This window comes from Trichomonas vaginalis, chromosome V (assembly GCF_026262505.1).
Source record: "Trichomonas vaginalis G3 chromosome V, whole genome shotgun sequence".
Classification (NCBI taxonomy): Eukaryota; Parabasalia; order Trichomonadida; family Trichomonadidae; genus Trichomonas; species Trichomonas vaginalis.
Genome location: NC_067207.1, coordinates 32,151,174 through 32,165,422, shown reverse-complemented (window position 1 = coordinate 32,165,422; position 14,249 = coordinate 32,151,174). Strand labels below are relative to the sequence as shown.

Genomic DNA, 14,249 nt, shown 5'->3' with positions numbered 1-14,249 from the left:
TTTCACCTCTTTTTTCACCCCCGTGAATTTTCATGAATTTCCTTAAGACAGAAAAAATAAAGTTAGTTTTATTTTTATTTATTTTTTTTATTTTGTATAAAAGATATGATTTCAACAATCGGCACAACAACAATTCAAACAACTACAGCACCAAATTCATTAGTCATGAATCCTACGTCAATGTTAGTAGAGATGAAAAGCTTCATTCCTTCTTCATTTACTTTCGAAACAGAAATACAAAGAATAAAGCAAGAACTTTTAACAAGTAATTTAGACTGTACCGCACAGGATGAAGAAAATGAAGAATATCTTTATGACATGCAGGACATTATTGACCATTTACCCAAATTGCCTGAAATCCAACAACAAAAACTAACTATTCCTGAATTCGATGAAATTGAAGTTAAAGTTACTGATTCAGTAGAAATAAAGAAGTTCATACGTAAAGTAAACTATGAGTTTCTAGGATATCATTGCAACCATAAAGTTATGAACAAAGATTGCGACATGGTTTATAAAAACATTTCTGACATATATAAATCTGAGGAGTTTAAGACATACGATAACTTTGTTTCATTAGTTGCAAAATGTGTTTGGGAAATAAGAGATAAAGATAGAAGAGGCAAAGTATGGAACGGACAAATAAGACCCGCTATGTTTGAGATGAAGAGAGCAATTGACGCTTTAGTTGTTCTAGCAGGTCAAATTTCAATGTATAACGCAAAAATGAATCCGCAATGTTCTAAATGTAAAGCAGCAATGAGGAAATATAACTACTCCGTCAAAGAGATAGAAAGAATGCGAAACGACTATGCAGACTTAAAGAAAGAAGCAGAAAAGCCAGCAGAAGATAAAATGGACATGTTAGCATTTCTAAACAAAAACTATCCAACAGCTGAAGATTTCCTTCTGTCTGACGTCAAGAAGAAATATAAAGAGACTTTCGGCATTGTTAAAACATTCGATGTACTAAAAGAAGAAATAGAAGCTACGAAATTGTTTAGGATTTCAAATATACATCGTACAATTCATGTAAAACGCTTGTGAAAAAAGAGGTGAAAAAAGAGGTGAAAAAACGGGTGAGATCTCACCTCTTCACCTCAATTATATTTTTGGTCAAAGCTTCCACGAGAGAAAAGATTCCTCATTCGCTAAGGATTCCAAAAATGAAAAAATCATTGATTTCGGCTGAGAAAAAACAGAAAAAACAGCAAAACCCTTCTTCCACGGGAACAAAGAAATAAAGAAGAAATAAAGTAAATTTTTTATTTATTTCCGTGGAAGATAGAGCACTTTTATGACACTTTTTATTCACGACAAACAAGACAAACAAAGAAAATAAGAAAATACGGCGCTGTCGCGGTTCGAACCACAGACCCTGACCCCTCCATAACACCACCTTAGACCACTGTGCTACGTAGCCTGTCGACATAAGATTTTATAAATTGCATATTTGACGTAAATTTATTTCCATCTGGCTTCCCACCGCATAAGATATTCATACGTGTTTGTAAGACATTCATTAAACTTCTTTTCTATTGCATCTAATCTTGCGTTATTTTTTTCAATAACATGTCTGTATTCTTCATCATCTCCAGCAGTGTTTGGGTCTTCACGTTTAAAATATTCATTGTTAACCAATTTTTTATCTACAAATTTTATTAGTGTTTGATTCACTTCGTTATGATAACGGTCATATTCTTTCAATACGTAAGTGTAGACAAAATGCGTCGTACCTTCAATCTTAAAGCTTAAAGAACTTTCAACACAGTTTTGAGGGTCTGTCAGTGCGTCAGTGAGATAGTATTCGAAGTCAGTCAATAATCTTTTTAAAGTCATTTCATACAGGATAAAATTTAATGTTGTGAAGAAATAGTGTTTATCTCAGAAAAAATAACGCTAATTTTATTTTTATTTATTTTTTTATTTTGTATGTAAGAACAGAAATGTCAACATTAGAGAACACAACAACTGCTATCGTTCATGAAACCATAAATGAAGAATACGAATACATACAGTATAACAAACAACTTCGCCTCATTCGTTCGGTCAAAGATGACATGTATCAAATGCAAAGTATTTTGACAGCATGTTTTGCTCCAGATACCAAACATACAGACGATTGGTTCAAAAACCAAAGCACACAAGAACTTTTGAGCGAAGCACAGCGAGACCGACTTTTTTCGGGGTCGCTTAAAACTCATGAAAATCGTAAAAATTTGCCAAATGGTTTGAGAGGATATTATGTTCATAGACTTTTAGTAAATGCTGTTGCAATGTGGGCTTCGCCTCGTTATGCTTGGTATATTTACAGACTTCTTGACGAAATTCATAGACAAGAACGTGAAGAGATGGAAAAGAAACTTCAAGCAAAAGATGAAGTCATTGAATCCAAAGACAAAAGCATACAGAAAAGAATACCACGTTCAGTACCAAAAGGAAAGGAAAAAAGCTATAAGTATATGATATATACTGAAGAGATGGAGAAAGAAGAAGACAGAGATATGGTTATGTTGCATTTAGTGAGAAGAAACAACAAGAGCTTTTATGACCTCGCTAAAATATATAAATCTGACAGAAACTGGTTCTATCGTGAAAACTTACCGATTTCAATGACACCGAATGAGCAAATAAAGGAAATTGTCAAAAATACTCTTCCTCAAACACACTATGACATCAACGGTTGCACAATACTTACATTCAAAGAAGACTTACCGCTACTGAAAGAAAAGATAACAGAATATTTCGATAACTTCAAAGAGGAAGACTAACCAAAAATATATTTTTGCTTAAATAGCTTCAGGGTCTATTTCTTCAACCATTTCACTTCCTTCGTCAATGTCAATAGAAGCTTCTTCAACCTTTGGTAAGAATTTCTGTATAACATCTTTGTTCGTTATTGTCTTCAGAGATGAAGGATAATATTTCACATTTGTTTCACCCTTCTTATATTCTTTCTGTTCGGAAAGATTTAAAGCAATACTGAAGAAGTCAATGTTGGAGTTCTTTATGACAGTATAATGAGTATCTTTGACATTCACGAAGAAACCCTTTTGTTTCAAAACTACTGCTAATTCTTGTGAAGTATAACGTTTGCGGTCAATGACGATAGCTAATGGTCTGACATACTGACCAAACTTAGATTCTTTCACAAACTTCTTGTTAAAGATAACATTAACATTTGAAGCATTATTGAACTCATTCTTGATGGCATTAGCGAGAGCATTGTATGAAAAGAACTTACAATCTTGCATGTGTTTCATTAAAATAAAAATATTAAATTATTTTGAAAAATAACTTTAAAAAATCTAATCTAATTTTTTCAAAAAATATTTTTTTATTTCCTACTAAAGATGTATCGGAAGTTGTCTAAGTTAGAACACTCGGAAATAAAACAACTTCTTACAGAAGCTAACATAGATGTTGCAAAACATTACGCGACAAACAAAAAAGCACTCGCTGACTTCATTAAAGACTACAATGGTGAAATAACTTATGATAGAATTCATGAGTTCATAAAGCCGCAACGCGGCGAGGACGAAGTCCATGCAAGAGCATTTCCTTTAAATGATGTTGCTATTGACTTATATCATAGACGTTCAGTACCTCATGAAGTAAGAAGAGAAATGTTTGACATAACAAATGCAAACGTTGGTCATACTCGTAAAGCTCTTTCGCATGATGTTCGTCAAGAAATGTTTGACATAACAAATGCAAACGTTGGAGAAACAAGAAGAAGAGACGACACACTGAAACAACAGAGAAGAGAGATGTTTAAAAGTGCTATAGAACAAGTTCGCAATGCTAACGATGTCATTCGTTCCATTGACGACAAACCAAAAGAAGGTGAGAGATGGTTAAAGAAAGATGAAGAGAATAGGAAGAGAAATGTGAAGTCAGGCAATAGACTCATTGACTTTAACATCGAAGCTTTAGATGAACCAAACAGAGAATATTTACACAAACATTTCGGTAAGGTTTTCATGAGACTCTTAGAGAAGATTAAAATAAACTCCCAACAAAGATGGATGGTATGTTATAAACTTGGTGGAAAGTATGAATGTTCTACGTTAAACCTCAATAATATTGGAACATTACTACATCAGCTCTTGAAGGAGAACTTTATATCAGAGATAGAAGCAAATGCTGCAGGTATTGTTGAAATGCACTATGACTTCTTCTTGACAAACATAAAGAATCTTACTGAAATAAAGATGTATGATTTAACAGAATATGAAGGCTTAACGATGTCAGATGTTAAGAAAGGCAAACCAAAAAAGAGACCATATAGAGATGAAAGCACACTGACAAATGACCAGAAAGCCATTTTGGAAGCTCTTAAGCAAACAGGAAACCCAGCACTTATAGAAAGCTTTTGGAAAGATAATGGTGAAAAGAAGTTTTATAAGAAGAGAAGCGGTCAGTTCTGGAAGTATCTTTGCACATTACCTATAAATCTTGAGCGCTACCAAATCTTCAATGAATTGAACAAAAGAACTGCAGCACTTATGACAGAAGACAATTGTTTCGTTTATGCTTGCATTCAGGCTGGAGTAAATGAAGAAACTATTGACCACATGAGAGAAGTCATTCGTGTTAGAGACTTTCCTCAAAGTAAAGTACAAGAAATTTCTGACGCAACAGGTATAGCATTTAATGTTACCATTGGTTACTTCAATGACTCAAGACATAATGAAATAAAGAGATACATACCAAAAGAATGTAAAACTGTTCGAACTATTGACTTACTTCTTGTTGAAGACCACTACATGCTAAATGAAAGATTACCAATGACAACATATTTCATTCGCAACTATATAGAAATCTTGAAGGAGTGTGGTGGAATGAACATTGAGAAACAGATGAAGATTTATACAAAGAGAGAAGATAAATATGTAGTTCGCATGGATAGAACTACACCGTATGGGATGTTATGAAAACATTGTGGGAGTGCAAATATTTCGAACCTATTTCTTATGGAGAACTTTTCACATATACGACTGACTTATATAAACAGAACCTTGCACCATTTAAAGATTTGACATATGCTCCAAAGTATTGTGTACAACTGAAGAAGAAAGCAGAGTCAAAAGAAGTAAATAAAAATAAGTGCAAGTTCATTCCTGAGCACGTTTTCTTTGCTGACTTTGAGTGTAGTACCGATGGCTTTCATAAAGCTTTTAACATCTGTTATGACAGTGAAGATGGTTCAGTGAGTGAAAGCATATGGGGTCAAAACTGTGCAACAGAATTTTTGGAAAGACTTCCTGACAAGAGTTTAATATATTTCCATAACCTCAGCTATGATATAAACTTTATCTTAAGACACATGACAGAAGTGAAAGGAACTCCCATCATTAAAGGTTCACGAACAATGCAAATAACTGGTTTATATAAAGGACGGGCAATTATTATAAAAGACTCTTACAGTGTTATAAATAAGAAGCTTAAACTATTTCCTGCTATGTTTAACTTACAAACAGGACCGAAAGAAGTATTTCCATACAACTACTACAGCAGTGTTTTGTTAGCAAATGACAACAGAACTGGTGTCATTTCTGAAGCATGTAAGTTTATCCAGGATGCAGATACATTCATGAAGAACATAGATTCCATCAAAGGTTGCAGAATAGATGAAAACCACTTCGACTTAGAAAAATATAGCACGTTTTACTGCAAACAAGATGTAAGAATTTTAAGAGAAGGTTTTGTAAAGTTCCGCAATGACTTATTGAAAGAGTTTGATTTAAACGTTTATGACTACGTTAGCCTTTGTTCAATTGCTAACAAATTGTTTGAGAACAGAGTATACTTCCCGAATGGAAATCTTTATGACCTCTCAAATAAACCAAGAGAATTTATTTCGAGATGCATTCAAGGTGGAAGATGTATGTTGTCAGATAACATTAAACAAAAGAGCAACAAGAAACTCATTGCTGACTTCGACGCTGTTTCATTATACCCATCAGCAATTGCAAGACTTTATACTTTAGAAGGAATTCCAAAGGTTATGAAGAAAGAAATGTTAAGCACAGAGTATCTCATGAGACATTTATTCGATGACGACCAAAAGGAACCCATTGGTGAAAAGTTTATGTCCGGCTTCTTTGTTCTCATTAAGATAACAGAGATTGGAATACATAGACACTTTCCTTTAATAGTTTGTGACCCTGAACTAAATCCAGAACTTAACGTTCCCAGAAGTTCAAACACTTGCTGTTTAATGTATGTTGACCATATAACATTACAAGACCTCATAAAATATCAAGGTGTCAAATGTGAAGTGTTGCAAGGATACTATTACGATGGAAACAGAGATATTAGAATAAGAGATGAAGTAAAGAAGTTGTTTGAGTTAAGGTTAAAGTATAAGAAAGAAGGAAATCCTTTGCAAGAAAATATAAAGCTCATTCTGAACAGTATTTATGGCAAAACTATTCTATCTCCTATTGAGTCAAAAATAACCATAGTAAATGACAAAGATGCTATAAGATATGCTATAAGAAATTACAACCATATAGTGAAGTTCGAAGGTTTGGATGGTTCAGATAAAACTATTTTCAAGCTAACGAAAAGCATTTGCAGACACTTTAACTTCTGTCCACTTGGTGTTAACATTCTGTCTATGTCGAAGAGAATAATGTGTGAAGTATTCTGTACTGCTGAGGACTTAGGAATGGACATCTTTTATAGCGATACCGACAGTATGCATCTCTACAATGAAGATATCCCTCGTTTAGCTGAAGAGTTTGAGAAACGTTATGGAAGAGTTCTCATTGGTAAAAACCTTGGTCAGTTTCATAGTGACTTCGCAGAAATAACACCTGGAAAACAAAGTTTAGCATACAAGTCAATATTTTGTGGAAAGAAGACCTACATAGACTTACTCACGAATGATTTAAATGAAGTTGCATTTCACTGCAGAATGAAAGGCGTGAAGCAAGATGTTATTGCTTTAACCGCTAATGAAATGTTTCCTGACTCTGTTCAGTGTTTCTATGATGAAGATAAAGGTTTAATGGTTCCGCAAGGAAAATTTGACAAAGACTCTGAGTTCAGTGTCATGAAACTTTATAAAGCACTTTATGACGGTCAAGAGATTGGATTTGACTTATGTAAGTCATGTCAACCTTGCTTTGCTGAAAAGTTTAACTTTTCTATTCAGACTAAGACTTCATTCATAAGAAAGCTTAAGTTCTGAGAACATGAATGAGAAAAATAATGAGGTCATTTATTTTTGTCAGCAGTGAGGTCATATAAGATTATATTGACGTTTGAATGCACTGTATGAAATTTTTGTAAGTTTTCCTTTTACAGTCCATGCATTTACATACAGAGTTCCACATTTATTGTTTTCCATTACATGAAGCTCTCTATAGCGAATTCCATTAAAGAAATAGAAGAGGTCTTGTTCTGGGTCATAGTATAAATCATCGAACTCATGTTTTCCATATGTTTTAACTTCAATGGAGTTTTCACCAATTTCATCTACATAGTTATAATTTATACCATTTGCTTTACATCTGTTTTTATTGTTTTGTTGTGATGTTACATATCTTAAATTTTCTATTCTATTGTCTGTTCGTATATGATTTATATGGTCTACTTGAGGTAAGTTGTCTGGGTTAAGTATGAATTGTTCTGCTATAAGTTTGTGCTTGAAGTATTTTTGACCGTTTAAACATAACCTATAATATCCATCGCTCATCCATTCACTCACAATTTTTCCTGTAGATTTTTTCCTAATATTGTGTGGATATTCTGTGTTAATTTCATAGTTGTTGTCAGCAACAAGTGTTTCCCAAACGTCTTCACCTTCCATGCCTTTCACTCAAATAAAAATTTCAGAAAAAAATAAAGCTAGCGTAGATTTTACAATACTGCGATGGTAGAATTTAAGAGTTGTGCTTCAATGTAGAGACAATCTTTCCCATCTGGAGGTAAGAACACTGGGCAGTTATGGTCATGAGTGGAGAACATGTCTATCCAAAACTCACGATTGAAGCCAGTTAATTTATAGTATTTAGGGTTAGGAAGTGGTGAAGTTCTTGTATGACCAATGAACTCATTTTCAACTCCCTTACTTAAGTTTGAATATAATATAGCTTGCTTTCTATCCCAAATGCCAGGTGTTACAATCTTTGAAAATTCATTTTTCCTCGGAAGCATTGCATCATAATTGAAAACATTCTTGAAATCATCACTTGGTTCAGAGATTTGAAATCTTATACGTAATGGATTTTCTTTCTCTTTAGCGACTTCATTGAATGGTGAGAATACAACAAACTGACAGTCATGTGTTCCATCTTCATTTTCATTAAATTCATAATGAAAGTCTATAAGTTGTGGCTGACTACCTTCTTCTTTCAGTTGTGCAAGAAACTCACGTAAAGGCTGTAAAGTTTGTACTTCAATGTTAAACTTTTTCTCGAACATTTCATTAAATGAAATCATACATTGCAACAATGTTGTATCGTCTTTAAAGTATTTGTATATGTGAATGTTTTGGGCGCTTAAAGACTGTTCGTCATTTTCTATCTCGACTTGAAGTATAAAGTCAACCTTTCTGAAAGCACGTGTTATATACATAGATGTTATGCCAATGTACTTCTCTTCATTTATGTTCACAATCCAGTCTGTTGGAAACTTAAACGTTACTCTGTTCCCCTTTATTTTGACGTCAGGGTTTTCACTACTGAACGCAACAGATAAAGGTATTTGTCTATACATTTAGTTCCAATAAAAATAAACCATTTACTCTTTCTTCACTTCAGCTTCTTTAGCTTTTGCTTCAGCTTCTTCTCTAGCTTTTTTCGCCAGTAGTCTTGGGTTCTTTTGTCTTCCAGCAGCTAATGCAGCAAGTTGTTTTTCACTTAACTTTCTCTTTGGTCTCTCTGGCTTTTGTTCTTGTTTTTGTTCCTTCAGTTCGGATAAAATTTGCTCACGAATTTCTTTCTTCAATGCTTCAACATCTATAACCCCTTGGGTCTTGTCCGTAGGGCTTGTCTGAGTCATTTGATTGCAGATAAAAAACAAAATTAAAACTTTAACCGATGTAAAATGAGCTTGTCAAAATCAGAGCGAGAGTCTATTATATTAAATGACGCAAGAGGAATACAACATCCTTTCTATTATGTAAGTCAGAGTAAAGATGGTAAAATATACGTAAGAAAAAGAAAGGTTCCATTAGCGAATGCAGAGAGCGACAACATTAAGGTGCATGGCAAGGGTGAAGTCCACGAAGCCCATATAAAACCTTCTGTTCAAACTGAACCACCAAAAGAACAAGAAGAAAAGAAGCCAGATGTACTTTCAATAACGAACCAAGAGCTTATTGCAAAGTTCGTGAATTTCATTGAAAAGCAAACCGAGTCAAAGAACCCTGACCCACCAGTGAAAGAAGTTGAGACAAAAGAGAATGTACAGTTCATTGAAAATGTCAAGAAACAATTTCCACCACGAATGCCAAGAAGAAGAGTGAGAATAATGAAGTAAATAGATATTTTTATCTGAAGTAAATACATGCAGAACGAACAGCTAAACGAATTTACTCCAGCAGAGCATATTCATCAGATTCGCTCATATTTCGATATCATAGACAATGCAGTTCAAATTGGTGACACTAATAGAAAATATTCTGACGCAAAGATTCCATCACAACCTGGAACTGCTAAAGATAACACATGGGTAACATTTAATCTCTCACCTCCTGGTGAAAATATGTTGGACCTTTACAATACATTCATTACGTATAAGATGGAAGGTCAATTTATTGTAGATAAAGAAATTGGTTCAGGTTCCAATAAAACAAACCCACCAGGATTTTGGATTGGTTTCGATGACGCTTTCTATGCAGTTGCTGGATATCAAATCCTTGCAAATGGTCGTATCGTATATTCTCAAGACAACGCAAGAGAAGAAGCATATATAACTTCAAACTCACAAACTACCGAACAAATAAAGAAAGTAGATGTTTTCTCAAAGACTCGACATGAAGATGTATGGAGTCATTCGGGAACATGCAGAACAGGACAAATTGTTAGTGGTCCAATTACAGCAGGAAAATCATTTGATTTTAAGCTTCGTTTAAGAATTCCTGTTAGAAAGTTTTTACCATTAGAAGCTATAAGATTTATTCCTGCATTTGCTGGTAACATTCAGCTTAAAGTAAAGTTCAGTAGCGACGCCTTACAATGCACATCTATATCTGTAAATGATATCATTGCTTTCAATCCAACCCTTAAAGTTGCATTTGCTTCAGATTCAAATCCACCGACAAATAAATTTGTTCCATGGAATGAACCATTCACTATGATAACGAAGGCAATAGAAGCTAGTGGAACAGTTACTATTACAACTGTAACCCAGCAACTATTTCGAACAAAGATGGATTTTAATGAATGTTTCATTCATCCAAAGTCATTCTCTTTAGACCCTAACATTTATACAGAACTTGTAGAACATTATACAAACGAGGCTTTATGTTTTCCTGTTAAAGTTATGGATTGGATTCCTATGGACGGTTCATTCTCAAAGAATACAGATAGTTCAAGTGCAACATTTACAGCAGCTTATACGCCTATTAATGTTAAAAGTATTTGGGCACTATTTAGAAAGAAAGACAACTATTATGTTAATTTTGAGAACCCTAAGTTTAAATATCTTCAGCTTTCCATGGAGCTTATGGAAATATGCCTGCAGAACCTGAAAAATCATATGGACCTGTATTTTATGAAATGGTTGCGAACGCCTGCAATACAAACAATGATATGATAGGATTTAATGAAGATGTTATGAGGTCATTGGTGGATGATGGTAGTGTGGAACATAAATGGGATAGCTATGACAACACACATTTCTTATGTGGTTTTCCAACAGAAGTGGACTTTTGCTTCCAGCAAGGTCAAACATCTACTGCTCCAATAACATACAAATTGTCTGTTAAAGGACCTATTGAACTAGCAACTGAAAACGTACCAAAGCCACTTATTGGATTTATGAGGGATTGTTGCTTTGCAATACAAGTGCGTGCTAATGGAATCCCCATAATAAGATTAGATGACTATAACTTAGCTACGGACGACAGTGAGGAATAAAGGATGAACGTTTATTTTTAAAGCTTGTAAATGAGTTCTTCATCAAGCTCTCGTGAACCTTCACCATCTGTGAAACAAACTTTACCAAACGATTATGGAGCACCTATTGAATATTTCTTACGAGCTGCACAATGGCAAAGAGCAGTCTCGCCAAGGTTAGGTGTTCCACCAGCTCCTGTCAAAAATAGCATTTGGTCAAGTCCTTATATACGATATGGTCTCCCACTAGGTTTGCTAGCTACAGCAGGAGCAGTAATGATGTTGAAAAGAAACAAAGCAAATGTTATAAATAATACTGAAGTAGCTGAAGTTAAACAAACTCCGACACCTTCGCCAAAACCAACGTCAAAACCAACGCCTTCACAAACAACACCTTCAATGACTCCTGAACCTATGGAATTACAAACTCCTGTTCAAAAGTCAACTCCAAAACCGACTCCAACATTTAAACCAGAACCTACACCACAAATAAATCGTAAAACTCCTGCGTTTCCTTACTGAAAAATAACGTTATTTTTATTTAATATTAAAATTTTTATTTGATTGAAATGACGACTAAAGTCACTGAAGCAATGAAACAAAAGTTTTTGGTAGAATACATTAAATCAGGAACTATTCCAGAAGGTTTTTACATTCATACTATGAAAGATGGTAGAGTTCAGTTTAGAAAGATAAAGCAACCATTAGATAAAGAAGGAATTTTGAGAAAGATTAAACTTCATGAGGACAACATTGCTGAACTTAAGAAGAAGTTAGAAGAGTTGGATAAAGGAAGAGAATTATAAAGTAATGAATTCAAGTGGGTGAAAAACCGGGTGAAAAAAGAGGTGAGATCTCACCACTTCACCTAAATTTATTTTTGTGCTATGTTTTCATACGTGTGGGAGTGGTGATATCATTAATTTTTAAGTTTATTTTTAAGTTTATTTTTTATTTTATTTTTTATTTTATTTTTATATAAATGACGAAAACTATTGAGATAACAAACTACAACGGTCATGAGTTCAAGAACTTGTTCTTCGTTCCTCGTGAAAATACATTCTATCAGATACGAGGGAGAAAGGGTAAAGTTAGTTTAAGCATTTATGACTACAAGCATAATGGAAAGTTTATACAAGCATATGATACAAACGGTAAGCGTGTTTCATTAGCTTTGTCAAAACTAACAGGTATAAACTATGACAGTGATTTTGATCTATATGAAGAAGAAAGTGAGTCAGAAGATTATGAGCTGTTATGTGAAGCACAGCAATGGGAGGAGTTGCAATACTTTTGTAAGTGAGAACGTTTATTTTTTACATTAGTGAGTTCGTTAGTGAAGTGGTTGGTGAATTCGTTAGTGAAGTCGTTAGTGTTGTAAAATATACGTTAACGGTTTTGTAAAGTGTCAAATTCACATATAATGGGTAAGGTGGAACGCAGTGCCTCCGTACCCTTGATATGTATACTAACTTTTTATTATAGATAAAATATGCTTCCAATAGAAAAAGAAAATTCTAGAGTTGCTACAACTAAACCATTAGATGAAATTTTTACTAATGTCGGTCAAAAGTTTGAGACAGATACCGTAAAGCATGAAGGCTATCGTTTTGACTACCCATTAAGATGGTTAAGAGACCCATCTGTCACAAAAGCTATTGGCTTTCGAAGAATAAAGTTTGTGTCTGTAGAAGATAAAAGTTTTCCATTTATTGTAAGGTTTCATATAGATTATACATCTGAAGGGCAACGAAAAATGTGGGAAGAAATTGAGCTAATACAAGTTGACCTCTCATCTTCTCTACAGGCTGCATTAAAAAATATAGAAGATAAAATAAATTCATGTTATGCAAAATATGCTGATGAATATGCGAATACCGATAGCACACTTTATGTGAGAATTGTATATGACAAACAAAATTCACAAGTGTCATTTCAAATCTACGAAGACAATCCAAATAAAGACGAACAAATATATACAGAATTCACTGCAATGTCATGGTATTATTTGCAAAGAATGTTAAATCAGAAAGTTGAACCTCCTTTAGCAAATATCTACAGTCGATATGCAAGAGATGAACCATATTTATTTAAAGATGTTTTCGACCCAGATGCTATTATTGTTCATGCTTCATTTTCTGGCGCCCAAAACTCTTTCTTATGCTTGGCAAATGACTTTTACGAAAAACCTACAAAGTTATACGAACCACCAAGTGGAAGTATTTCAGACTTTCAAGTATGGTTTACTACAGATGGAAGAAAAAGAATAATTCCATTATACCGTGCGTTTTACTTAGAACTTAGTTTCATATACAACTACTATCGAACGATAAAAATATAACTTTTTAATATACCGGTTGTGGTTGCCAACTAGACTGTGGTGCAGGTTCAGGCTGTTGTATAACAGGAGCTTGTTCTTCTGGTTCAGGGTCTTTAGGTATAATACCAACAAACTGACCTACTCTTTTACCAATATTTTTGACACCGTTCCATACTCCTCTTCCGACAGATTTTATTCCATTCCATATACCTCTTCCAACATTTCGAAAGAAGTTTCCTATCTTACTGAAGAAACCCATTTTACTATATGTAAAAATCTAATGTCCGCCTAGTCTCTTACGTTTCCTGTTGAGTTCCATAGCATTCTTTAACTGGAGCTCATACATTCTGTTTCTCCTCTGGTAGAAAACATATTCTGGGTCAACTCCTGTGTTCGCGTCATCTGCATAAAGTTGTTTATATCCCACTTCAGGGTTTGTATAAAACTCTTTCCATCTCATATTTGCATACCATGGTGGCAAACCTAACGCAGCGTCATTTGACATGGCAGTTTGCATTTGTACATCTGTTGGCACTTGACCATAGTTTGCCATTGCAGTTTGTATTCTAACTTCATTTGGAATATTCTCTGGGTTTGGTTGTCCAGGTTGCTGTGCATTCGCTAAGTTCTGTGCGTCCATTTAATATTAGATAAAAATATCTCTTACGAGTACATATGCTGAACATTTGCAGGCATTGGTCCATCTTCATATTCTCTGTACTTTTCTGCCACGTCAAATAAATAAATGACACAATGGAAAAAACCTAAAACAAGTAGTCCTATTTCAAACCACATTTACTTACTAATAAAATTTCTTTATTGTGACACTTTCTCCAGTTTATAGGACCTCTCTC

At 34.1% G+C, this 14,249-nt stretch overlaps 12 protein-coding genes and 2 pseudogenes across 14 annotated transcripts, besides 1 other annotated feature; 8 read left to right on the top strand and 6 right to left on the bottom strand.

The window, feature by feature from the left end:
- Positions 1 to 12,549: part of a mobile genetic element that runs on past the window's edge.
- On the top strand, positions 106 to 1,047 carry TVAGG3_0441840 (organellar and viral DNA polymerase type B; the record flags this gene model as incomplete). Its single annotated transcript, XM_051234232.1, has 1 exon — positions 106 to 1,047. One exon carries the CDS (start codon positions 106 to 108, stop codon positions 1,045 to 1,047), a length of 942 nt encoding a protein of 313 aa, XP_051103962.1.
- Positions 1,465 to 1,884, bottom strand: TVAGG3_0441830 (uncharacterized protein; the record flags this gene model as incomplete). Its single annotated transcript, XM_051234231.1, has 1 exon — positions 1,465 to 1,884. A coding segment is annotated over one exon (420 nt), but the record flags the coding sequence as incomplete, so codon positions are not given.
- On the top strand, positions 1,947 to 2,771 carry TVAGG3_0441820 (KilA, N-terminal/APSES-type HTH, DNA-binding family; the record flags this gene model as incomplete). Its single annotated transcript, XM_001300581.1, has 1 exon — positions 1,947 to 2,771. The coding sequence occupies one exon, from the start codon at positions 1,947 to 1,949 to the stop codon at positions 2,769 to 2,771; it is 825 nt and encodes a 274-aa protein (XP_001300582.1).
- Positions 2,790 to 3,263, bottom strand: TVAGG3_0441810 (uncharacterized protein; the record flags this gene model as incomplete). The annotated part of the gene is made up of 1 exon (XM_051234230.1): positions 2,790 to 3,263. The coding sequence occupies one exon, from the start codon at positions 3,261 to 3,263 to the stop codon at positions 2,790 to 2,792; it is 474 nt and encodes a 157-aa protein (XP_051103960.1).
- TVAGG3_0441800 lies at positions 3,354 to 5,690 on the top strand (annotated as a pseudogene). The gene has a single exon. A coding segment is annotated over exon 1 (2,337 nt).
- Positions 5,891 to 7,036, top strand: TVAGG3_0441790 (organellar and viral DNA polymerase type B; the record flags this gene model as incomplete). The annotated part of the gene is made up of 1 exon (XM_001300582.1): positions 5,891 to 7,036. A coding segment is annotated over one exon (1,146 nt), but the record flags the coding sequence as incomplete, so codon positions are not given.
- TVAGG3_0441780 (uncharacterized protein) lies at positions 7,873 to 8,730 on the bottom strand (the record flags this gene model as incomplete). Its single annotated transcript, XM_001282361.2, has 1 exon — positions 7,873 to 8,730. One exon carries the CDS (start codon positions 8,728 to 8,730, stop codon positions 7,873 to 7,875), a length of 858 nt encoding a protein of 285 aa, XP_001282362.2.
- TVAGG3_0441770 (uncharacterized protein) lies at positions 8,755 to 9,015 on the bottom strand (the record flags this gene model as incomplete). The annotated part of the gene is made up of 1 exon (XM_051234229.1): positions 8,755 to 9,015. The coding sequence occupies one exon, from the start codon at positions 9,013 to 9,015 to the stop codon at positions 8,755 to 8,757; it is 261 nt and encodes an 86-aa protein (XP_051103959.1).
- TVAGG3_0441760 (uncharacterized protein) lies at positions 9,061 to 9,495 on the top strand (the record flags this gene model as incomplete). Its single annotated transcript, XM_051234228.1, has 1 exon — positions 9,061 to 9,495. One exon carries the CDS (start codon positions 9,061 to 9,063, stop codon positions 9,493 to 9,495), a length of 435 nt encoding a protein of 144 aa, XP_051103958.1.
- TVAGG3_0441750 lies at positions 9,523 to 11,096 on the top strand (annotated as a pseudogene). Its single transcript has one exon. A coding segment is annotated over exon 1 (1,574 nt).
- TVAGG3_0441740 (uncharacterized protein) lies at positions 11,127 to 11,597 on the top strand (the record flags this gene model as incomplete). The annotated part of the gene is made up of 1 exon (XM_051234227.1): positions 11,127 to 11,597. One exon carries the CDS (start codon positions 11,127 to 11,129, stop codon positions 11,595 to 11,597), a length of 471 nt encoding a protein of 156 aa, XP_051103957.1.
- An 18-nt stretch (positions 12,550 to 12,567) lies between the features above and the next one.
- TVAGG3_0441720 (uncharacterized protein) lies at positions 12,568 to 13,416 on the top strand (the record flags this gene model as incomplete). The annotated part of the gene is made up of 1 exon (XM_001315722.1): positions 12,568 to 13,416. One exon carries the CDS (start codon positions 12,568 to 12,570, stop codon positions 13,414 to 13,416), a length of 849 nt encoding a protein of 282 aa, XP_001315757.1.
- Positions 13,417 to 13,420: 4 nt separating this feature from the next.
- TVAGG3_0441710 (serine threonine-protein phosphatase family) lies at positions 13,421 to 13,654 on the bottom strand (the record flags this gene model as incomplete). The annotated part of the gene is made up of 1 exon (XM_001315721.1): positions 13,421 to 13,654. The coding sequence occupies one exon, from the start codon at positions 13,652 to 13,654 to the stop codon at positions 13,421 to 13,423; it is 234 nt and encodes a 77-aa protein (XP_001315756.1).
- An 18-nt stretch (positions 13,655 to 13,672) lies between these two features.
- TVAGG3_0441700 (uncharacterized protein) lies at positions 13,673 to 14,035 on the bottom strand (the record flags this gene model as incomplete). The annotated part of the gene is made up of 1 exon (XM_001315720.1): positions 13,673 to 14,035. One exon carries the CDS (start codon positions 14,033 to 14,035, stop codon positions 13,673 to 13,675), a length of 363 nt encoding a protein of 120 aa, XP_001315755.1.
- Between the last annotated feature and the right edge of the window lie 214 nt (positions 14,036 to 14,249).